General features: G+C 42.5%; 1 protein-coding gene across 1 annotated transcript in view; it reads right to left on the bottom strand.

Moving 5' to 3' along the window:
• Positions 1–24,443, bottom strand: part of PTPRD (protein tyrosine phosphatase receptor type D) — a 2,145,631-nt gene that overhangs the window by 391,045 nt on the left and 1,730,143 nt on the right. Inside the window, exon 12 of the mRNA XM_081103407.1 lies at positions 6,932–7,098. Coding sequence (XP_080959533.1) covers positions 6,932–6,995 — 64 coding nt within the window. The 5' untranslated portion in view covers positions 6,996–7,098. The remainder of the gene's footprint in view (positions 1–6,931; positions 7,099–24,443) is intronic.

The following is a 24,443-nucleotide window of genomic DNA, read 5'->3' as shown; positions in this document are numbered from 1 at the left end:
ATATAACATATTACACACTGTAGAGTGAATTTAAAACTTTCGTCAGAGATTGAAACTTGAGACATCATTTAAAGTAGGATATTGAACTTCACTCATAATTTTGAACTGATTCTGCACTCCACATTTTCTTTACAGATATTAATATAAATGTAAGTTTAAATAATATTACCTTAACTTACAAAGTGGGATCGTAAGAATGAGCAGTGTATAATTTTTTGGGGGGAAACATAATGCCATGTCAAAAAAAACCCACACAAAACCAACAGATTACTTGTATGGAACTGTAATATTGAATAAGCATGAGGTCCCTTTATGGCTTGGTTTTCTCTTTCATTCCAAATTATAGTAATCTCTTAGTGGCTCAAGTTTTAGGGGGATGTCCCTTCACATAAGTCAACTAAAATGATTTTTTAAGTGTCAAAGCAGTCCAGTCTCCCTCCCCTCCTCTACTCTGGTTCCTTGTCCCCCTTCTTCCCCATAACTTCCAACAGATCTTAACAGATCTCATGGCCAATCTGGCTGGCCAGGGCTCCAAAGAATTTCTCTCACTTGCAGCCTCACTGATGTCTTTATAATGTAAATCTCTTTCTGTCACCCCTGCAGCTGTTCTTACAATAAAAAACCAAGATCTTGAACAAGTTCTCTGAAGATCTAAGTACTTAATATACTTTAATGTCACATTTAATAACTGCAGTATAAAATGACTGTCTATCTACTTGTCTAGTCTGATTTGAAGTCTCTCTCCTCCTCACTCTCTGGGATCCAGGCACATCCATTCTTTCCGTCCCAAGAACACCCTGGGTTAAGCTTGTCTGGGTAGATGAGTATGCTCTTTCTTGGGCTCTAATGGCTCTTTCACTTGATAACTTCTACTAGCTCAAAATTCATGCAAAGTCATCCATGTGATCCAATTTAAGAGAATCATATATACCTTTTGAGTTGTAAAAACTGGTCAATCTATAGTTTAGTTAATACTACTGTACCAATGTTGATTTCATGATTTTGATAATGTACTGTCATTATGTATTATTCTATTACTAGAGGCCCGATGCATGAAGATTCGTGCAAGAATGGGCCTTCCTTCCCCTGGCTGCTAGCACCACCTTCACTCCAGCCCAGAGCCGCCTTTCCGCCTTCCCATGATGCCCAGAGGCCAAGAGCAGTAGAGGTTGTGCGGAGGCCTGCATCCCGCCCCCAGCCACTAGGCACCTGTGTATGCAAATTAACCCGCCATCTTTATTGGGCTAATTTGCATACTCACTCCTGATTGGCTGGTGGGTGTTGCGAAGGTATGGTCAATTTGCATCTTTCTCTTTTATTAGTGTAGATTGGGGAACACTAGGTGAAGGATACATGAGAAATTCCTATAAACGTTTTAAACTTCTTTTAAGTCTAAAATTATTTCAAAGTAAAAAAAAAAAATCACTCAGGAAAACCTTTTATTACCCTTCTGAAAGATGAGCCACTTATCTCCCTATTGTCTGCCCTCATAACATGTACCATAGTTAGAAAGTACAAGACTTTGAGATTAAGGTCAAATACATGTCTATCCCACTTGAATTTAAGTCTTTTAGGGGCAGTTTCACATTCACCTCATCATTTTATACCCAATAGTTAACTCCAAACTTGGCACAAAATATGTGTGCAATAAACATATATGAAAGGGACTGTTAAACACATGAATGAGCCAATCAGTCAATGTTCTTTCAATGCACAAATGTAATAAAGATATATATTTACATTTTTAAAGATACTGCTCAAATTATGAAGTTAATGGAATGATAACTGTCAACAGAGATCTAAACATGGATGCCTCTAATGTGGAAATGGTGCAAGCTAATGAGCAAAAAAGCATAATAGCCACCAACATTTAGTGAATAGTTAATCCTATTATGAAAAATGCTTCACAGGCAGTTTCTTTTTAAATGTAATCCTTATAATAACCATATCAAGTGCATGTTATTTTCAATCTGCGTTTTGCAGCTGAGAGGCACTTGAGAGTTTCAGCGTGCTCACGGTCAGAATAACTGCATAGCACAGCCAGGATCTGAGTACCTGTTCTCCACCTCCTGAGTCTATATTCTTAAGGGCAACTTCCTGCCTGGAGAGAGAGTCTGAAAACACTGCTTGGGAGAGTTCTGAAAACTGAACGATGAATTCTGAAGACAGAGTACAAACTGATACGAAACCACACTTCTTTAAACCTTTATATCTATATAATTTTGCACAAAGCTTTTCATGCAAGTGCACACACACACGCAGTAGCTTGGTGAATGAATAAATGAAGCAAAAGCAAAATGAAGAAAGAAAAGAGGAAAGACAAAATTATAGGTGAGGGGATTGGTTTCCACACAAGAATCTCTTTGATTCTGCATGTCAAGACACCTGCTGTTTGGAAGTTTTCTGAATTAACTGAAGCAAGAGAATATGTGTAGGAAGGAGGAGGCTCCCAAACAAATGAAGGTTGTTTGAAATGAGTCCTGTGAATCATAGGTAACTGAGGAAAATGAGACACCAGGAATGTGAAGGAAAAGGAATGGGCATCATACAAAAGAGTAATCAGTCACAGCCAGGCTATTAGCAATAAGTAATTCACAAATATTTTAGATACTGTTCCATCCTTCAAGCTTAGGGTCTCATCACAAACAGAGATCAGAGATAACAAATATACTTCAGATTTTTTTAAAAAGCACATCCCTCTACACTCAAAATGCTTTGAAATGTACATATTTGTTGATTCTGAAACATATTCTTAACCTTACTAGGTAGATACAGCTTTACTGGGTGTAATTAATATAGAAAACTCTGCAATGGGCCTAGGGCCGTGGTTGGCAAACTGCGGCTCGCGAGCCACATGCGGCTCTTTGGCCCCTTGAGTGTGGCTCTTCCTAAGCCTTAGGAGTACCCTAATTAAGTTAATAACAATGTACCTACCTATATAGTTTAAGTTTAAAAAATTTGGCTCTCAAAAGAAATTTCAATCGTTGTACTGTTGATATTTGGCTCTGTTGACTAATGAGTTTGCCGACCACTGGCCTAGGGGATCAATAAAACAACTGCAATATTTTCCTTGCTGCAGACAGCTGGCTGCTGCTAATTTAGCTACTTTAAAGTTCTTTTTTACTAACTACGCCACCATCATCATTACCAACATCATCATCATCCACATTTTAAAGATAGGGAAACTGAGGCAGAGAGCATGATGTATCATGTTCCAGATTACAAAATGACAGCCAGAATTTAATACTAGTTTGAATTCATAGGTCACTTTCTTAATGCTTAACCTATGCAGCTCATTAGGAAACAGATAAAGGGAAAATGATTATCTTACAGCATAGACATCAGTCTACTCTCCAATGCCAAAGAAATAAACACATTCCCTGGATATAGTGATATAACAACATATGGGGGGAAACGAATTCCTTTCATACAGGATGGAAATGCAGTGAGTTCATAGGGATCAGAGGAAGGTTCCTTAACACTAAGGAAGGAAAATGAAGGCGTGTTCACCATTAGAGATTTTTTTTTAAATGACAAAAGTCAGTAGAAAATGGATGAATGAGACCATTTGAGGAATGAAACTATCAAGAGTTATGTTTCTAATGATGATCCAGTAAACATGCAGGTCCAATTGTAGTGGCCGAAGTATCAACTCAGGTCTAGAATGTAACAGTAAGCGGTAAGTGAGTTCATTGATGTGAAACTAGTCTGATGAAAAAGGGTGCTAACAGTAGCTGCCAGGCTTGCATTGAGTTAAAATCGGCCATCAGTAGGACATCCCCCGAGGGGCCCTGGACTGTGAGAGGACGCAGGCCAAGCTGAGGGACCCCCATCCCCACCCCCAGTGCAAGAATGTCATGCACAGGGCCTCTAGTATTATATAATCTAAATTCATCTCAAATTTGCATGCCCATTATCATTGAATTGACTTCAATAAGACCATGATCTAAACTAGAACACTGTTTGGCCTGGCTTGAGGAAGAGCTGCTGCTAGTGCTCAAGCAGAAGTCACACTTAGCTCTCTCTAGACTGTAGCTCTACCGTGTGTACATGTATTCAAGCAACAAGCAAAATCATTCCAAGCCTTCACGGCAGAGGAAGGCAAAGAAATGAGATCCATACACACATTGCAGACTTACTAGTGGGGACCTGTAGGCCATTTTAAATTGGCAATGGCGAAGACTGTAATTTTCTGCTTAAGGGATATTACCACAATTTTTCCACCTGGGTTTGAACCAAGGCTTCTAGTTACTCTCCTACTTAATGCAACATCACACCTAACACTTTCCCATGGCGTTCCACAGAGCAGATTACAATCCTGACTCACTGGCTCTTTGGAGTTAATCATTTCAAAAGGCAGTACATTGAACACATTAAATTAACATTGTAAACTAGAGGGGCTTCTTTCCGTTCCCTAATGCTTTATAGTCTGCTTCTTCAAAAGGGGGAAAAAATTATTTAATAGTTCTCAAATTGCTCTGACAAACTACTATTAAAATGTGAAATGTAACTCCCAATCACCTGTGAAAATACAAAACAAGTAAAAAGGAAAAACAAATATGGCTAAATGTGCTACTGAAGACATTGAGAAATAAACTGGCGACACAGGTAACAGAAGCCTGAGAAATATTATCTTTATGATGGTGAAGAAAATAAATTTTTCGTCAGTGCTACCTATATCTTGATTCTTTTTAGTGTTGTAAGAGAAGGTAATGGAACACTTTAATGGGTTACAATCTAAACCCCATTTTATCAATTGTTCTTTAAACATTCTTAGTGCCTTAAATGATCTCCAACTCTACCATGTGCTTTCATGTACCATGACTATCCTCCAGTGGATTGCTAAATGATGTTCTTTCTCCTTTTAAAATGTACAAAAGAAAAAATGGCTCATTTTTGAGGTTCCTCACCAGGAACCTCAGACTCATTTAAACACTCTATTCGACAATGCCAAATGAATCCGATAAAGGGGACATATACTAAATCAAGGCTGAAAGGACAAGGGCAAACTAAACAAAATGAATTAGCAAAGGTCTTAAGACCCCTGTCCCCACACTTCAGTTGCAATAGCAAGAGTGAGAGAGAATGGATCATTTCCCAGGTTACATTTTGATGTTATGAAAGCTGGTATCACATGCATATATAACATGATACATATCCTCATTTAACTAAAAACTGCTAACCATGCCCTTGTTACTGCTTTTGTAAGACTCTACGGTTTAGGCAGTGTGGTGAAAGAGAAGGAGAAGTCAGGGGAGGGGCAGGAGATGGAGGAGGGGATGATCACCTATACTAGAATGTATGTTTTAAATCATTATTGTATGTATTCCTAAGCTCTTGGCATAGGCCTGCCACTTCCCACCACAGAATTATACATGAGGACAGGTACTCAGTAGAAGAGCATTCTTACTTATCTGGAAGGATAACTTGTCAAATAACTCTATCTAATAACAAAGAAAATCTCTAACTGCCATCTGATATTAAAGTGGGTTCCCAAGGTCTTCATATGCTTTTGCCAAAACGTACCAGTTGTAAAACAACTCAATTTTTTCACTCTAGCCAAAACAGGAAAATAAAGCCATATGCCTGATTTCTTTAATAAACTAAATTTAGATTTCAACTTTAAAATCGGTTTTGACATAAAGGGCTTTAAAATAACAAGAGCATCTTTCATTTGGGTCTTTTCCCAGTTAATTATTTGCTGGCATTGTATGAAAAATTCCTTGGCTTCACTCTAAACCAACACTCCCAAGTGCTAATTAGGAAACTATATACATTATTAACCAGAGAATGTTGTGTTTAAAGCATGCGTGTTCCATATGTATCCTATTATTAACATTATTCTTTCACTCCTGGGAAGCTCTCTTTAGAAAACGGAGCTCCTATTTCAACAAAGAAATTGGCTGCTATTGAGGAAATTCTTGTCAAAATGCAATTAATAGGGGCCAACACGACACAGGATCCGTGTCTCCGAAACATCTTTACCATGAATCAAATTTAATCTCACTAACATAGTCAGTGGAGGGAAAAGCTAATGACTGCAGATGATACACATTTTCATAGGACCAGGGGATCCCCAACCAGAACAGCCAACTCTCCTATGAGCTAAACCACTCCCGAGGAACCAGACATGCTGTGAGTACAAGCCACAGACGTGTCTGTTTCCAGTACTATCGCTTCCAAATGGCCACAGGACAGATGGGAAAAGAAACTGATGTGGACAAGGTAGACCGAATGATGCCCTAATTACGGAGGAGATATGATCTTCTCATTAATTGGCAAGCTAATTGACCACAAACAATCTCCGTCTCATGAACTGAGTCCAAGAACCCAAACTTTGCTGTTTCTGCTCCACAGACTTCTCACACTTCCACGCCCTTCATCCCGCCACGAAGTTGTCAGTTCTGCTTGATTTGTTTGAATGCTGTACTCGACGACAGCTGTCGGAAACAGTACATGGGAACAGCTGCTATGACAGCTATAAGGGGCTGGGAGGTTTAATTGGGCTCACTGTGACACTGTGTGTTTCGCTAAACATAGAAATATCCACAAAACTAAAGAAGTTTCTGATGGGTCTGAACAATATTTACTTATTGGCAACACCAACTGGTTAACCCCAGTTTGCCTTATGTCATTGGCCTCATAGTATCTTTGCCACCCGACTGGTTAACAGTATAAAAAAAAAAAAGACAAAACAGTAGGAGCAGTTAGATGCACAAAAAGAGAAGGCATTAAGAAAGCGAGAGGAAGTGGTAAGGAAGTCACGTCAATAATCGCTTTCAAAGGCTGGCTGGTGGCCAAGGAGAATCCCACAGTGTCTCAGGATTTACTTCCAAAGGAAACCCATTCAGAGGCCCTGAGCCCCGGTGCCAACTGCAAACAAAACCACTCATTCTGGTCCAGCCCCCTAGTGCAGGGGAGAATAGCTTACTCTCAGCATCCGCGCGGAGGAAGAAGGCGAGGAGCAGCAGCAGCGGCCTGGCTGCCCGCACCATCCTGTAGCCCGGCAGCAGCACGCGCTGGCAGCTCGGATTCACTGCCTCTGACACCCTGGCGACTGTGTCCGATCTGAAATTCCAGCTGGAACTCTTTCAGAGCCTGCGAGGGGACAGACAGAGACACGAGAGGGGAGAAAACACAAAGACAGCTTAGATTCCGCACTCTCTTCCCCTCGTGCCATCCCAGCCTCCACTGAGACACACAGCCCCCTGCTCATTCACAAGGAAGTGGGCCCAGGATGCCTTTGTGCTAGGACGCACATAACTTGGTTTGTAAAATGGGGCGGCCCTCGCTTCTCTTGTTCCCCTTGAGTCTCCCTCTCTGCGTGTGCCACCTTTGGGGCAACACTCTGTGAGAAGAAACTGTCACTTCTTGTGAAACAGCCTGTGAACACATGGGTGGAAGGAAGCCCAGCATCGCTCTGAGAGAGAGTTAGGAGGCTCTGCCGCGCTGGAGAATCGTCTATCATTGGCAGGATGATGGGAGCTGCTTTCTTGGCACCAGGTGAAATGACAGGGCCAATTCAACTTCTCCAGCTAAACAGAAGTTAGAATTTTCTCCACTAGCACATTTGGCTTCTTCCCTGAAGACACATCGACGTTCAAGTCTAGTTTGGCTTCAGTAAGTCAAAACAATAGTTAGCGCGAGCCAATCTGATTTAATAGGACTTTTATATGCCTCCTGGGCAACGCTTCGTTTTCTCAATCTTCTTTGTAAAATCAATAAAACACAAACTATTTTTAGAGAGCCTACTGTGTGCAAGGCATCAGAGATGCCGCTTGGCACAGTACTGAATGAGTCAAATTCTATCTTCTTGTGACTTTCCACTTTAGTAGGGGGAATACGACAGATACAACAGATGACTAATGTAAGTGAATAAGTGATTAGTACCAGGAAGGAAAGCCAAGTAATGCCATCAAAGATAGGATCAGGCCCTGGCCTGTGTGGCTTAGTGGTAGAGCGTCAGCCTGGGCACCAAAGGCTTTCAGGGTCGATTCCAGATCAAGGGCATGTAACTGGGTTGTAGGTTCATTCCCCGGCCCCGGTTGGGGCACAAGTGAGAGAAGTGAGAGGCAACCAGCCAATCAATCTCTCTCTCTCTCTCTCTCTCTCTCTCTCTCTCTCTCTCTCTCTCAAAATCAGTGGAAAAAATAACCTCGGGTAAGTATTACCAACAAGAAAAGAAAGGATCAGGAATGGCATCCTGGAAAAAGCAGTGCCTCAAACTGGACCTTGGAATATAGGCAGGATTTTACCGAGAAGAGAGAAAGGCATCTCAGGAATTCTGTGCAGAGGCAGGGCAGTGGGCAGGGCCTTTGGAAAAGGTGAGTTGCCTGTTCTGCCTGGAACGGAGCTTCCTCAAATGTCTGTGTGCTCAGAACCACGTCACTTGGAAGGCTTCTTGAAACAGGTAGCTGGGCATCCCCCCTGGAGCCTGGGATTCTGTAGGTCTGCAGTCAGGTCCAAGAACTTGCCTTTCTAACAAGTTTCTGGGTGATGCTGACGTAGCTGGTCCAGAGGCCACACTGCGACAGTGGGCTGGCATGATGGATCCATTAGGAAACCAAAAGAAGAGGTGGCAAACGAAAATGGTTCAGGCTTAAGAAAAAAAGAAAAAAAAGGTCCCAGATAGCCTGGGATGCCAGTCTAAGGCAACCAGCCTCTATTCAGCAAACCACAAAGAGAGCTATTTAATGTGTTGGAGCCAAGGAACAACATGCAACTAGGCCTTGGGAAGATTAACTGACAGCTGAGCGTGGGATGATTTAGAGAATGCTATTAGGCCATAGCAGGAGTCCCAGGTGAGAAGTAACACAGACCACAAGAGCGATGGCTGTCCTGGTGGGAATGGAAGAAAAGGGAAGCGGGAACTGGCTTCAAGCAACAAGGTGAAGTATGACTCTACAGGTAATAAATAATTGTTCCTATAGAACCTCCCATAAATCTTGCAGGGCGTCTTATAGAGTAGGCTCATGAGAGAGAGAATATTGAATGCTGTGTTTCCGCTATCGTTGTGAGGAGCACTTGAGAATGACAATCAGAATTGTATTCCAAAATGAAACAGTGTATCTTTAAGTTTTGTATATTGAAATATTTCAAACACATACAAAATTTTTGACAGGAAATACTAGAGCTATCCAGAAATACCTAAGTCCACTAAAATAACTTGTCTTCTTTAAGACGTACTGTAATGTAGATCCTATAGTGGGTCTTTTCTGAAACTGAGCTTGAACACGAAAACTCTTTGAGATATTATCATTTCCATTACTATGGGTGAGTGGTGTGAATGCAGGAAAGATAAAACTAAAAGGAAGGGGGGAAATCATTCTAAGTATAATTCCACTAAGTAGTCTTTTTCTTTTCTTTCTGTCAGTTTGTGGGTGACATGAAGAAGCATGTTGTACACTGAAACACATCTCCTTGAAACCAAGCGCTAGCCAGCTGCTCCAAGTCAGCTACTGTTATCAATCTCATCTGGAAAACAGCACATCACACCGTTCACAGCTATCAAATGTTAAAATCTCAAAACTTCATAGGAAAGGTGCGAGAGGAAGCAGCTTCCCGCCTCCCCTCCCCCCTTCACCACTCCCATCCTCACGCCTGCATTTCTAAGGACAGCGAAGTCCAGGCGACAGCAGTCCTGTCGGACTCAGTTTGTGTCTGTGCAAGCGTATCAGCACCAACTGCTCCATACTGACTCGCTGCGGTCACAGAGATGGAGTGGCTTCTCCCCCAACGCGACTGAAGGGGCATACGGAGACCAAATTCTTCCAAATGAACCTACAAATGTTCCCTCGGTCTTGGAACAGTGATAGGATCTAAGACATGAGCACACACACAAACAGAGCAGGCCTTCCTTCCCCCTGCGGCCAGCACCGGCTCCCCTCCGCCACCCGGGACAGGGTTTCCCTCAGGCAAACGGCAGGCACCTGGGACCAGGCTTTCCTTGCAGCCCCAGCTTCGTCCAGAAGGATGTCCAGTCTAATTAGCATAGTAAGCTTTTATTACTATAGATGGGCAGTGCCCAGGCAAGATAGAAGGCCAAAGGAAAGAAGAGGTGTGAAGATAAAACCTATTCCAGACGTTCATTCCAGCCAGACTCCAATCTGTACCTTGTTTATTACATAGGTACATTGCCAAAAGGGGAATGCTGGAATGCATATCAGTAAGGTGATATTTAAATTTTAGAGCATAAACGTGAAATGGATTTTTAAGAAATGATTTACAGTGAAAATAATGAGGATAAATGAATATACAAGTCGTTCCCATCAGCCGGGAAAGATGGCCCAGCACTCTGCCATGGGAAGAGGGGGTTAGATTTTAAAGGTACCATGGTTTCACTGACATCACAGATCACTGCCTTTGTCCCGCCGCCCTCAGCAGAGGCCCACTCTTTGATTTTTATATGCCTTGGCCTTTGTGTCTTTCACTAACTGGGGCATGCAGATAAAAATGAATCATTTAGATGAGCTTAAAATAAATTGTAAAATATTTAAAACTCTCTGGTTTCTCATTGCTCAGAGTACAAAGATCTTAAACAATAACTGTTGATTTCTTTTGGTTGCTGCTGTTAATCCTCACCCAAGGATATTTTTTCCTATATTTTTTAGAGACTGGAAGGGACGGAGAGAGACATGGATTGGTTGCCTCTTGCTCGCGCCCTGATCCAGGCCAGGGATAGAGCCTACAACCGAGGCAAGCACCCTTGACTGGAGGAATCAAACCCACGACCCTTTAGTCTGTGGGCCAATGCTTTAACCACTGAGCCAAACCAGCCAGGGCTTGTTGCTTCCTAATGAGCCGCATATCTTCTTTTGTATTTATGTACATGTAGCGTTAGAGAAGCTAACAGTTCAGAGGGCCGGTATACACAGTATAATTTGAAATGGAACAACAAAACTATACTTGCCTAAAAGCTTGAACACATCAGTACTTCAAATGACCACCTGAGCTGACACCTACCCAACTCTGTCTCTTCCAGTGAACACTGTACCCTTTCCCGTAATGACTATGTTCATATTCAAACTAATATATATGCTGCAGGGTTTCTTCAGCTTTCTTTACTGTTGGCGTGTGTTTCTGTAGATTGTGTTAAAATAGGAGGAAAAAAGGCAAAATGGAGCTTTTCTTCTTTCAGAAATAACCTGAGTCCCTCAGAAAAATGAGAAATTGTAAGTTTTATGTAGGAAATGGCAAAATGACAGTGGAGCATCTTGTTGAACCAGGAAGCAAGAAAGCTTTCAGGTTCTGCAAGGTTATATGAAAAACAGCAGAGGTGACGAGGCTCCTCAAGGTAGAAAACTGAGTGGCAGAAAAGATAATTACTGCAATGAACTGAAACACAGCTATTAAATCCTTGAGTTCATCTCTTCAAAAATAATTTTAAACAACTCTATTGGTCACCCTAGGAGGAAGCTAAGGAATCAAATCATTCTTTTGAAAAAAGGGAGAGAAAGGAGAAAATTAATCATTTGTTGAAAAATCTCCATAAGAATATATAAAAGGAAAAGCCCCAACCAGTTACTGGGGTCACTAAAAAATCTGATGTCATGGTTTATCTTTAAACATATTCCTTCTTTGTGCAATATAACAACCCCATCCTCTGTATGCCAGACATATGAGAAGCAATAATATCACAATAATATTTAACCTGAGCACATATATATTAAGTGTGGGGGGAGGCAGAAGGGGGGGGGGACGGTGTTATAAGAAGAATTCCCCAAATACTGTGACTTCTTATCAACCTCCCAAACCAATCATGCCTCTATAAATCAAAAAGAACAGACTTCCGATCATTTAAGAGAAACACCCATTTGTACAGAGTCGATTCTAGCAGGAAACTCCAAGTTGGGAAGCAGACAAAAGCAGGGCTGCTGTGGCTGAGGCTGGGCGGTGGAGGGGCCTGGAGTTTACAGCAAGCCTGGTGGGGGCTTCCGAGGATGCCCTATGAGTTCCCTGTTCCCTCAATGCCCAGTAATAGCTAAAGGACTCAAAAAGAAAGGAAAAAACAAAAACTTTCAACATTTCACTTGTTCATGAGGATTTTCCGAGAGAAGATAATTTCTAAATTTTTCATCCTGGTCTAGGCAAGAATCCTCAGCCTTACTTATCCAATGTAACCTCCTACCGACTGGAAACATTCTTTATCCATATTGACTAGTAATCGCTATGGCTATGCTAAACATGGGGCGGGGAAGGGGGGGCGTGGATGGGGAAGTAAACAATTTCTAGGATTTAAATATAAGTTGAAACAGCCATGCTTGGCCAGTGGTTGCCCTTCTGGACAGCGCAAACTATTGCTACATGTTTCAACAACTTTGAACAGCACCCCTATTTAAAAAAAAAAAAGTTTAGGTTTTCTAGGGTAGGGACTAAAACAATGAGGTGGAAATCCTGAGTCTTTGTAGTCCTTGGTTTCCTCGTAGTGATCAGACTTCGAAGATTCGCTGTGTGCTGTGAGGAAACTCACTCCACATTAGGGTCACTCATTTCCCCATCCCTGTCCCCTACCCACCCAAAAATGACTGTCTCATTTTTAGAAACTGTTTCATAGGATGCAAAGGGAAGATCAATAACTGGCAAGTGTAAAACTGGAAAATGTCCAAATGGAAATACTGTAATTAAAAGAAAAAAATTGATGTTTCCTATCAGAGCTAAAGGAGCTCTGTTTCTCACTACTGAAAGTCCCCATGTGGGATGCCATGGAAATGGGTAGTTTTGATGTCAAAGGGGTGTCACATTCCATAGATGCGAGCGATAAGCTACTTCTGCACAGCCATGTGAAGTAACGTGTGTCATGTTTATGAATGGTCACATTCAATTAATATCAGTGGGGGATATGAAAAGGATATTTTAAAACAAACGGCTCCAAAGGCCTCAGTTTAATTATATTAAACATTGTTGAGGAAAAGGGCAAGAGAGCAAGGTTATTAAATTAAATAAAACACTGAAAAAAATAACTGCATGGCCAATGCACCTCTACATAAAATGTTTAAAACTAAAGTATATAAGGAATTATATTTATGTAAGAAACTCAAAACTCCTCACATTTTTAATACTCTTCCACATAATAGCACATCATGTCAGAAACTCTACATTTTCTCTATTTTGCCCTAAACAGGTTTTCATCACAATAAATTGTAAAAAAAAAAAATCACCAAGAGGGAGTTTATGATATTATATATAAATACAAAGTAATAATTCAATCCTCTCATTTTTGGCTTAGGCTATAACTTAAAGTGAAAATAGCAGTTGACTATAAGTAAGCACACAATAATTCTTTGGAAAAATCAACTGAATTATAAGAATAGCTGAAGAGGAAAACAATACCTATCAATATAGCTACCATAAAAGACTCTTTATACGTTTAGTTCTAGTATACACAGAGAAAAGCCAATAAATAGTCTGAGCTTTGTATAATATGATTCACTTTCCAAGTTACTATCAACAGCATCTCTATAAAATTTCAAATAACTTTACATTTGAGGTATTAGCTACTTTCAGAAATGGCAAAATGACATTATTAACTTTGATTGTTTCTTTCTCCTTCAGGAAGTGAAAATGAGGTATGCCATGAGAAACGAACAGATAGAAAGGAGAGAAAAAATACTCATCTCCCTACGTCCCTATTTTCCCCTAAAAACAGAACTATAATTCTGATTTGAAAAGTAGAATAGCTTTAGAAAAGCATCTAATTTCTTTAAACGATTACTACATGTAATAACTTCAATCGAGTTTTATGTGACACTAGTGGAAACTTGCAATGAAAAAGTTTAAAATAAATGCAAGTCTAAGTGAGAAATTGATCAAGCTCATAAAGTAAAGACACCTATGCAATCCAGTCACTTCCTACACAAACAACAGAACAACGATTTTAGTATTTTAATCTTTGGGCATTTCTAAATGGATAGGAAACCATCATTCCTAACTCACTATACACAATTTTCTTTTTATTATTAAAAATCAAAAGGATGTCTCTTTTTAATGCATGCAAACGGAGGTTTTTTGTTTGAAATACATTTAGCTTTTAAAACATATAATGGGCAATGTGGTTTCAATGATAATTACGTCCATTTTATTTGCTTTATTTCCGTCAATATATAGCAGAGCCTAGCAATACATGACATATTCTACTTATTTTCTATGAAAAGTAAATTTTAAAAATCCTTCAGTAGAAAATTTACCACTCCTTTTATCAAGGATTATTTCTTTTCCTTAAGATTATTTTAAAAACAAAATAAGGAGCCTTTTAATCATTTCAAATATTTCATTACTAGAGCTCTACTCACAAGTGGTTTATCTATAACTCCCTCCTCAGAGCGATCAAAGCTCCGGACCGGTGGCTCTCCACCAAGAATGATTTCCCCTTCCCCTGGTAACACCTGGCAATGTCTGGAGACATATTTTTGTTGTCACAACATAAGGGAAAGTCTAATGGCAACTTAAAAGGTAGAGGCCAGGATGCTGCCAAACATGCTACCGTACACACGACAGCCCTCATGCCAAAGACTTATCATGACGAAAATGGCCACCGTGCCAAGGTTGGGAAGCACTGTCTTAGAACAGTTCATTAATGTCGAGAAAAAGTTCAAAATGAAGAAAAGGAATTTTCAAGGCCTGTTTTTAGTTCACTGCTTCCTAAACCCATCAATTTTAGGTGTTTCAAGTGTAGTTTTAGTACATGAACTTGAAACGTTTGAATTTCTGGGCATGGAAGTCAAAACACTATGGATGACACTCAAATTTCCCTTTTTGTCCTCAGCTAGAACTGAAGCTGGCATGCCTTTAGGGAAGTTCAGTTCACAAGCTTAGGAGACATAAATATTGTGACCAATTCAACAAAAATGAATCTGTTAAGTGGGGCACACACTGCGCTAATGCCTGCCAGTGACTAGATGAATAGATGTGGTTCCCATCTCCCATGGTGGGAGCTTAGCTCCTCTCCAAACCAACAGTCCCAGGATAGGAATATTCAGTTCCAAGGAATGTTCTTTCAAACCACTGCCAGCAACAGAGGCAGAACGTGAAATGGTGAGAAGCTGCCATGAACAACTGGGGGATGTGGAATTAAAGAAGAGTCTCTTCATTTTCCCAGTATTGATTTCATGACTAACCCTATATCTCTCTGAAAATCTATGAACAACAGTCATAATAGGAACATTAAAAAAACCAAATAAACCAAATAGAGACATAACCTAAAGGAAGGAAGCACAGATATTCAACATACACTCTGCTCCTCTCTCACCCTGCACGTTCATTTTATTGAGTTATATCCACTCGTCTTTATTGTTAGGATCGTCTTCACATCTACCCTTGTCCTTAAACTAAACCATTGATTGATAAAAGTCAGAAAAAATGACAGATCATCTTGGGCAGCCCCCCCCCCACCCCCGCCCCCGCCATTTAGCAGACAATGAATGAAGTGAACGGATATATGGAATGAATAACCTCAGGATACGCATCTGTTTCATCTCCGTAGAGGGTTTAGAACCCAGACCAACTTTCTTTCTTCCTAGCATTCTGCTTCTATCATCTCTCACTTCTACTATACAGTAGAAATAGCTAGCTTCGGTGAAGTCATGATTAATTCTAAAATGAGAAACAAACAACAAAAAAAGTTCTCTCTGTTAATTAGCAGAGAAACCATATAAGGATTGGCACGAATGAAGGAGGAAGAAAGCCTTAAGATTTGGGCGTAGAGAGGAAGGATAAGAGGAGCTCAAAGGAGAAATGTTTCTGAGAAACATTGTCCTAGATGGATAAATAATTCACAAATGAAAGTTTATCTCATGAGTCAGAAATTCTCCAAAGGGTCAATCTTTAACTCAATAACCATTATTATGTACTTGGGTATCTTAAGTCAAAGAGTTTATAGGTGTACTTGGAAGTAGAAATGATTAACTAGAAATAGATGTTTTTTAAATGCTCACATGTTAGTAATTAAACTAGTAACATGCAAACACGTATTTATACAACCTTAAGACACAATTATTTTGTATATCACTACGAGTTCTCGCTCATGAATTTATTTTTTATTTAAATGTTAGCAAGGACACAGGTTAACTAATTGCGAGCAGGTAGGAATGTGTGAGATGGTGAATTCCCAGTTATACAGGACAGTTATCCAGTGGAAGGATGCCAACCTGGGTGCACTTTGTTATAAAGTTGCTGAGGGCAACACGGCCATACTGAAAGCAGTGAAGACACACCATATTTTTCAAAAGCAGTTGGCATTATAAAGTGATTTGATAATAAGTACAAAAATGTCCTGCAGCAATCAAAGCACTATGCATTTCCCATACCAAAATGTATCAGTCTAACAGTGAAAAAAATGTTTTTCCCATTGTCACTCTTTCAGAAAATCTATTTGAGGCCTCAGGACAAAGGCTTTGTAAAATACTGTCATTTCTATTATACTTCTATAAAATACTCAAACAAAATGCACAGTATAAATATTTTTTTGAATGAGTTTAAAGTCTTTAAAGGTCTACTTGCAAATGAGATGAAGTCACCTTATCAATGCCAAACTTTCTAGATATGGATTGCAGTCTTAATGTCCGACACAACTAAAACAAAAAGAAATGATGAATAATAACATCAAACAAAATTCTCTGCTCCATTCAGGTCTCATCATAGAGGTCTTCTGAAACACGGATTTTTATACTGCAAGGTAGGGGAGTAGCCATGTATAAACGTTAGTAGCAAGCCTGGGGAGCCAGCAGGAGATGGGGCTGGCAGCAGATATGAAAAGACATAGTATGTATTGAGGGGGTGTGGAGGGAGAGAGACCTAACTATTATTTGGTGGGGGATCAAGTCCCAAATTCACATGCCATCTATTTAGGAATTTCTCTACCATTTTTGGTATGCCCAATGATGTTTGCATTGCAAACTGAACAGACTGTTTCTTTTATGTTTCTTTAATATTTTTTAATCATAGATTTATAGGTGTTGTTATATGACCTTGTAAAACATTCTTTAAAAGCTATGCTTTAAGAAAATCCTCCCACAGCAATTGTAACTAGGGTCAAAACTTTTCATAGTGCAAATCTTCATCATCTTCAAACTTTAGATTGGTGAATACATCCCCCTACCTAAATATGGTGCCTACAGGCCATCCAGAAACATGATGCATATTGTAAAATACATGTGAAAATATATTGCTAATATATTAATAGCAATATATATTGCTATTAATGAACTAAATATACTACCAAACACACAAAATTAGAAATGTTAAAATTGCGATGAAAAGACAAATAGAGTTCCACAAATTCTTCCTAGGCCACACCAATCAGTGGAGGCCCACGGCCCTAGGTGGTCTGCAGTTCGGATTTTTTTCACATAAGTTGCAGGTGACAATAGATAAAAAGGAGAGCATTTCCCACCAACCCCGTTCTGGAGTTAAACACCTGCAGTAATCCCCAAATGTCGGAGGTTCTCTGTGACAGCTGATGTCAGTGTGATGCAACACAAAGAGGAGAAAAGACTGTTGTTATATGAGATTTTCATACAATGCCCTCATTTTATAATTGCAAATCATCCACACCAGACAGAATAACTTAACACATCAACTGTGGTTTTGTTTTAAAAATGAATCCCTTCATTCTCTTGGTCCATTAATATTCTTAGATATCAGGCATGGTGATAGGTACAGGAGACTTAGCAGGGTACAAAACAACAAGAAAGTCCCTGATAGATTCTAGTATGAGGAGACAGAAAAACACAAGTAATTTCCAGAAATAAAAGTTAACTAGTAGTGCTATCATGGAAATAGGTATTGTGTATAGAGAATAACTGGTCTGTGGGAGAGAAGGGAGGCTTTTGATAGGGTGTCAGGGAAGAGCCCTGAAGAACTGGGATGTGACCTGAACCTGAATGGCTAGACCAGTGATGGCGAACCTTTTGAGCTCGGCATGTCAGCATTTTGAAAAACCCTAACTTAACTCTGGTGCCGTGTCACATATAGAAATTTTTTGATATTTGCAACCATAGTAAAACAAAGACATATTTTTGATATTTATTTTATATATTTAAATGCCATTTAACAAAGAAAAATCAACCAAAAAAATGAGTTCGCGTGTCACCTCTGACACGCGTGTCATAGGTTCTCCATCACTGGGCTAGACAATCTACAGAAGTGCTTTCCAGGCTAAGGGACAGAGAGCCAGAGGAAGGAGCCAGCGACTTAGTGCAGCTGGAACCGGTGAGAAGGCAGAGTGGGGCACACGGTAAGCTGGGAAAGCAGCATGGACCGGGTTGCATGAGGGGAAGACACTGGAGGAGGCTTTATGCCATGCGGTGATAAGGCCTGATTTATATTTAGACGACTTCTCCAGTGACTGTGTGCCAATGGTTTTAAAAATGTGATTCTCCCTCCACCACCCACCCTGCCCCAATCTCTGTAGAGACGTTCAATCCATTTACTGGGACATGGCCATTGTTCTCCATTGTGAAGCCTCTGGCCCTTTACGGAAGTCTGTTTCACTTTTCAGGAATCCCCTTCTCAAATCTCCTTAAGTCAATCAGAAAAAATATGTTGCTTTTTAATGTTTTAAACTGCCATTTTCTGTTCCTAGTATATAGCAACAGGCCAGAGAACACTGAATGGATTTTCTTCTTCATCCCACAGAGATGTTTAACACTCTTTAGAATTTTCACTTGAAAGGTAGGTACAGGATGGCTGTTAGGTCTCATTTGCGTTCCTGAAAACTACAAAAAAAAAAAAAAATGCTTTCATGTACAAAGAAACGTTGGGAATACCAGTTCTCTGTGGTCACACTTTTAAATCTGTGATTCCGGATAGGCTTTCTATACACACGGTTAAAAAAAAAAAAGTTTCTGAAGTTTGGTACATCAAACTCTTGTCTTGACCCTTTTAAACCTCTTAATGTTAGCAGTGATACTAATAGCCAATAGAAGACTGGCATTCAGACCACTAGAAACACTCCCTTGCCAATAATTCAAAAATCCTTTATTTCAGGATTTAGGAGCTAGGTCCTGCTGAGAGTCAATTGCTGGATAGCTTCCAAAATTAGCTTTTCAGTCTTAGTTATCTTTGACTTTTCATCCCTTAGTCTTCACTCCAGGATTTCCTCCATTATGAAAGCAAGGCTTTTAACACCCCAACATGAAGTCATTGAATTCCTTACTTTTTCTTATTAGTTAGCTAAATAGACTTAAAATGCCAGTATTTAACCTCTGCCTTAAAGTACATTGCAGAGCACTACAGCTCCTTGTACAGGAGGTGAGGGGGGGTGTAGAAGGTGACCAAGCAATGCCACCTTACTCTGCACCTCAAAAGGAGGAGTCTATTTCCCCTCTGGATGGTCTTGCCACTTGCCTTGGGCACCAGAATAGGGCAGAAGCCATGTTGTGTGTGTTCTGACATGAGCCTCAAGAAACCTCTGGATTGGGCTTAGCGTGATCTCTTCCATGTGCTGATCTAGGGTCCCCCTTCACCTCCACCATTTGAATAGGCCCAAGCTTGTCTGATGGTGGAAGAGAGACCATGGGGAACAGGGACGAGCCAGCCAGCTAAGCCATCTTAGACCATCATCCCCCAGAGGACCTGGCAGCTCACCACAGACCCATGAACAAGCCCACAAAGATCAGTGGAGTGTGGCCAACAACAGCAGAACCGCCTAGCTGAGCCCAGACCAAACTGCCAACCCCGAGCAACAGGAGATAAATAAACGTATACTGGTTTAAACTACTACGTTTCAGGATGGTTTGGTATACAGCAAAGGCTAATGATATCAAGGGTTTAAATATTTATCTCATGCACTAAAAAATATTTTTGTATATGTCTGTTTTCTTTATTACTTTAACCCTCTTTAAATAGTCAGAAAACTTGGCTTCTTATGGTTACATCTGAATTAATTTGGTCCAGGAATCAACTGGTAATTTCCTGATTTTTTAAGTAGTGTCTTGTCCTGTGATTTAACTTTCTGATTTCCTGTCATTAACTTTCTGATTTTTTAAGTAGTGTCTTGTCCTGCGACTTAACTTTCTGATTTCCTGTCATTAACTTTCTGATTTTTTAAGTAGTGTCTTGTTCTGTGATTTATGAAACAGTAAACTGAAACTTTTAGTGCCTTTTGGCCCCTTCTTTCATTATAAATATTTTCTCCCACATGACACAGAGAGTGAACCTGTTCTAAAATGTCTTTGCCCATTGGCTAAAACCTCATGGCACGACATTCCTTCCTGGTGATATAACTGAAGAAATGCACATGTCTGAGATTTCAACTGATCCCACCAAGTGTACTGACAGGTAGTAGTTAGCATAATTTTATCTCCATAGATGCCATTTTCCTTAAGCGGTTTCTGCCCAGGGATAAAGCTCAGAGTTCAAATTAGGTTAATAACCTAAAAGCAGGGAAATTTTCACTCAAACTTTTTGAGGAATGACATTTTGAGCAGCCCACTGGTGCTTCTCAGGCCAATTTCCAACAGCATGCTGGATGTGCCTGTCTTTGGATAGGAGCGAGTCGACCTGACTTGTGATGAGAATGTGTGACAAAGTGAGACAGCACAATGACTATTAAAGTTAATATGTGAATTAACAAGGTTGCTAAATACACAGCCAATATAAGCTATCAGCTGTATTTTCCAAAACAATAAAAAATAAACATTGAAAATAATTCAAAAATCTACAAGTGTAACCCAACTGACAAGATTTCTATGCAGAAAACTAGTGCATAGCACTGGCCAGAGCACTAGCATAGTTCTACCCAGAGCATCTCCTCAGACAAGAGCAGTGACTTCACTACACCGAGCAGTGACCTCACATAGAAAGGGCCTGCCAAGAGCAGGGACAGGCTGAGGAGGGGTCAGATGGCCCAGTCATGTTCACACCCCAGGTAAATGCTGCTGGGTGACATGGAGTGTGGGCGGCACCCTCTGCCCCAGGTCTATCCTGAGCCCTGGAGGTGACTCTCATTTCCCCTGGGTGGAGGTCTGTGTAGACACAGGGCTGGGCCTGATCCGGGAGCAGAAGGTCCAGGGGGCAGAACCAGCAGTGACTGGGGCCAGGCTTGAGGCCTCCTGACAGGCTGCCAGTCACTGTCATTGCAGAGCTCAACCCAGGTCAAGGAGAAACAGCAGCTGGTGGAGGAGGACCTCCCCGCCCCCCACCCCATGTCCAGCATTGAGGGGCCGGTGAGCCACACCATGGAGAGCCAGGGCAGGCCTGAAGTGAGTGTGGCCACCTGGGCACCTGGGGAACCAGGACCTGTGGGTGGACATAGAAGGACTCCTCCACCAAAGCCACTCAGGCCCAATAAGCCTCCAACCTTGAAGCCGCTCAGTCCCAACAGGCAGATGGCAATTTTCAACTCTGTCCTGGAGCATTATGCCCATGTTAATAATACCAGGCGGGAAGCCCTGGAGCCCATGGAGGCAGAGCCCAAGGATGAGAAAAGGTGGGGGAGGTGGGGGTGGGATTGGGAGGCAGAGCTGCATGGGAGCTTATGAGAAGGGATTATTGCCAGACACACAGGGAGCACCCCCAGAGCCTGGCCAGGAGCAAAGACTGGCCTCAGACCACCCATGTGCTGGACTTTGGGCATGGAGGACGTCCTGTGGTGGGTCCTAGGCTATGCCCAGTGTTCTGTCTTTGGGGGACAGATGGACATGCAGGCACCTGGGTGATCTTTTCTCCTCTCCCAACTCCAACAACAGCCCAGGAGGCAGAGGCGGCTCCTCCTGTCACACCCAAAATCCATCCGGAGGAGCAGGATGCAGAGCTGGAGGCATGTCCATCTCCAGAGCTTTCACCACCTCCAGCAGCCTCTCCAGCTGCAGCTGAGGAGCCAGGGCCAGGCCCAGACCAAACTGAGGCCCCATCACCGCTGGATGAAGACCCTTCCCTGGAACCCATGCTGGGTCCTGCCTCAGAGGAGGAGCTAGTTGTGGAGGGCCCAGCTCAAGGGCCCCCTGTGGAACGTGCTCACCCTGTTCCATCAGAAAAACATGTCATGTGCATGTGTGTTTACCTGTGTTCCCACGCTCACGCGTATGCACTTGTGGGTGTTGGGAGGGGAGGATTCTATGATGTGTGCCCTCCCAGAACCTATTTCCCTAGGGTGGACCCTGCCAGTCAGCCCTCTCCCTCCTTGGCACTGTCTGTGTCCCCACATCAGAATCTCCGAAGCCCCTGCTGTGGAATAGGAGCCATTTCTGATTCTTCACTCCCATCATCCTGCTCAAAGGAACATCTGCGTCCACAAATCCTTATTTATTTAGGACAGGTCTCTAGAAGTGGAGATTCTCTGTCTAAGGTAAACATGATTGTAAGGTGTTGGGGGCAGTTCCCTACATCTGAGGTCACTTGTCCACTCTTAGCCTTGTTTGGGAAAGCAGGGGTGAGGAGACCTGGGGCTGAGACCTCAGGGAGCGAGGAAGGAGAAGGAGGAGGAGGAGGAGGAGGAGGAGGAGGAGGAGGAGGAGGAGGAGGAGGAGGAGGAGGAGGAACGACTGGGAGTGGAGAAGATGAAGGTACCTGGGAGTGAACATGCTCAGCTGGAAGGTCCCATCCATCCTGCTTTGCCCTGCCCCACGTCCTGGCCCCCAACACTGCCCTTAGCCCTTAGCTCTTAGCCCTTAGCCACCCAGGACACGGGAGGATGGCCTGCACACTCTGACCTGCTCCCTCTCCCTGCAAGCGTTGAGCCCCTTCTTCTCTATCAGGAGAGCAGATCTAGGGAGGCGCAGGCAATCACAGGCACCACCATGAACGTGCACTATCCAGGGCAAGTTCTCAGTTATAGCAGCAGGACCCACTTGAGCTTGTGTGAGCAGAAGGGACATTACAGTGAGCCTCATGGAAGGTGCCAGAGGTCAGAGTATCAGGCTCAAGGCTTTGCAGCAGGCCACAGTGCCCAAACCGCAGAGGCCCTCCAGCAGTGACCTCTGGCCGGCCCTGTGCCAGCCCACAGCACACACAGCCGGCACATCCAGCTTCTGTGAGTGGGGCTCTGCTCAGTGGGGACGAGGGAGAAAGCCTTCATCTCATACAAAGTCAGGTCAGGTGGAGTCCATTTGGTCTGAGGCTGCCAGGTGAGGCCACGGTCAGCAAAATGTCTTGTCTGCCCAGAACTGTCCCCCGCCCCTGAGCAGAGAAAATAGGTCTTGGAGGTGGGAACTCACCAGGCTCTCCCTGGAGGAAGAAAGAGAAGTCCTAATAATAGGGAGAGCAGACGAGAGGGGAGAGGGGGACATTTTGTGGATGTCTGTCTTCTAACCCATTTTAAGATAAGCCACAGACTCTGAGAAAGTGTTTTCAAACAGAGACCTGAGAAAGAGCTGGTATCCAAATACATATAAAACCCTCCTAATCCTCACCAGTAAGGAAACAAGCAAAGCAACCCAATTAAAAGATGGGCATAAGCTCTGGACAGACACCTCACCACAGAAGAAACACAGATGGCCGGGGATGCCTGACGGTGGCGGAGTAGATGGAAGTGAAATGCAAATGAAAACTTACTTACAGAGAAACCAACAGGAATGACCAAATGGAGACAAGCTGAACAGAAGTCTCATAACCAGGGATTGCAGAAGAAGCCATCTCCAGACTGGTAGGAAGGACGGAGATGCCAGAGGGGTTGGCCCTGACCCTAGTGTGGTGGTAGAGATTCTACAGGGGTATCTCAGCTGCAAAGGTACCTTCTGAAGAGTGAGGGGTCTGAACCCCATCCTGGGCTCCCCAAGCTGGAGCATCAGAAGCAGGCAGAGGTTCCCACATAACAGCTGGCTATGAAAATCAGTGGGGATTCTGTCCATCAGGGAGAGGCAAGGTCTGGTAGAAACCAGATCCCTTCTCAAAGGACCCGCACACAGATCTTGTTCGCAGGCACTCATCCCAGGCTCTGGAAGATGTACAAGGAGAAGGCTGTAGGGACCTCTCACACCACCCACAGATGCCATATTTCCCCTCCATAAAGCATCAGCCTGGGGAAATACACTATCCCCCCACTCCCGACTCCCTCTGACCCCACCTGCCAGGCTCCGGCCCTACAGAGGAGTCTTCTGACTGGTACAGCCTGGGTCCACAATGCAGACTTTCCTGGAAGGCTCTTGAGGTGGTCCAGGCAGCCTGAGGGATGTCAGAGATGTATAGGAAGAGACTGAGTTTTGTGCCACTGGGGTGAGGATCATTTCTCCCTCGCATGCCTGACAAGCATCATCGTTCCAGGGCAGAGTCCTCCCCAGACAGGGGCAAATCTTAACCTGTTTTATCCTGATAAACTCTGCTGACCTTGACCTGACAACTCTGAGTCCCCGCCCTGCTTCAAAGGTCCTCGGGACTCAGGCAGGCAGTGGCTGGCCTGGGTGGACCCTGAGACTTTTGCTGAGTGGCCTGAGGCCCAGCACTTTGGCCAAGTTTGAATCTGTGAACACCACTCACGCTGACCAGGTGACTTATGGAGAACCTACTTATGC

The sequence above is a fragment of the Myotis nattereri genome, assembly GCF_964212035.1.
Source record: "Myotis nattereri genome assembly, chromosome: 12".
Lineage (NCBI taxonomy): Eukaryota > Metazoa > Chordata > Mammalia > Chiroptera > Vespertilionidae > Myotis > Myotis nattereri.
Note: the sequence above shows the minus strand (reverse complement) of the source record. Positions and strands in the feature narration are given on the sequence as shown.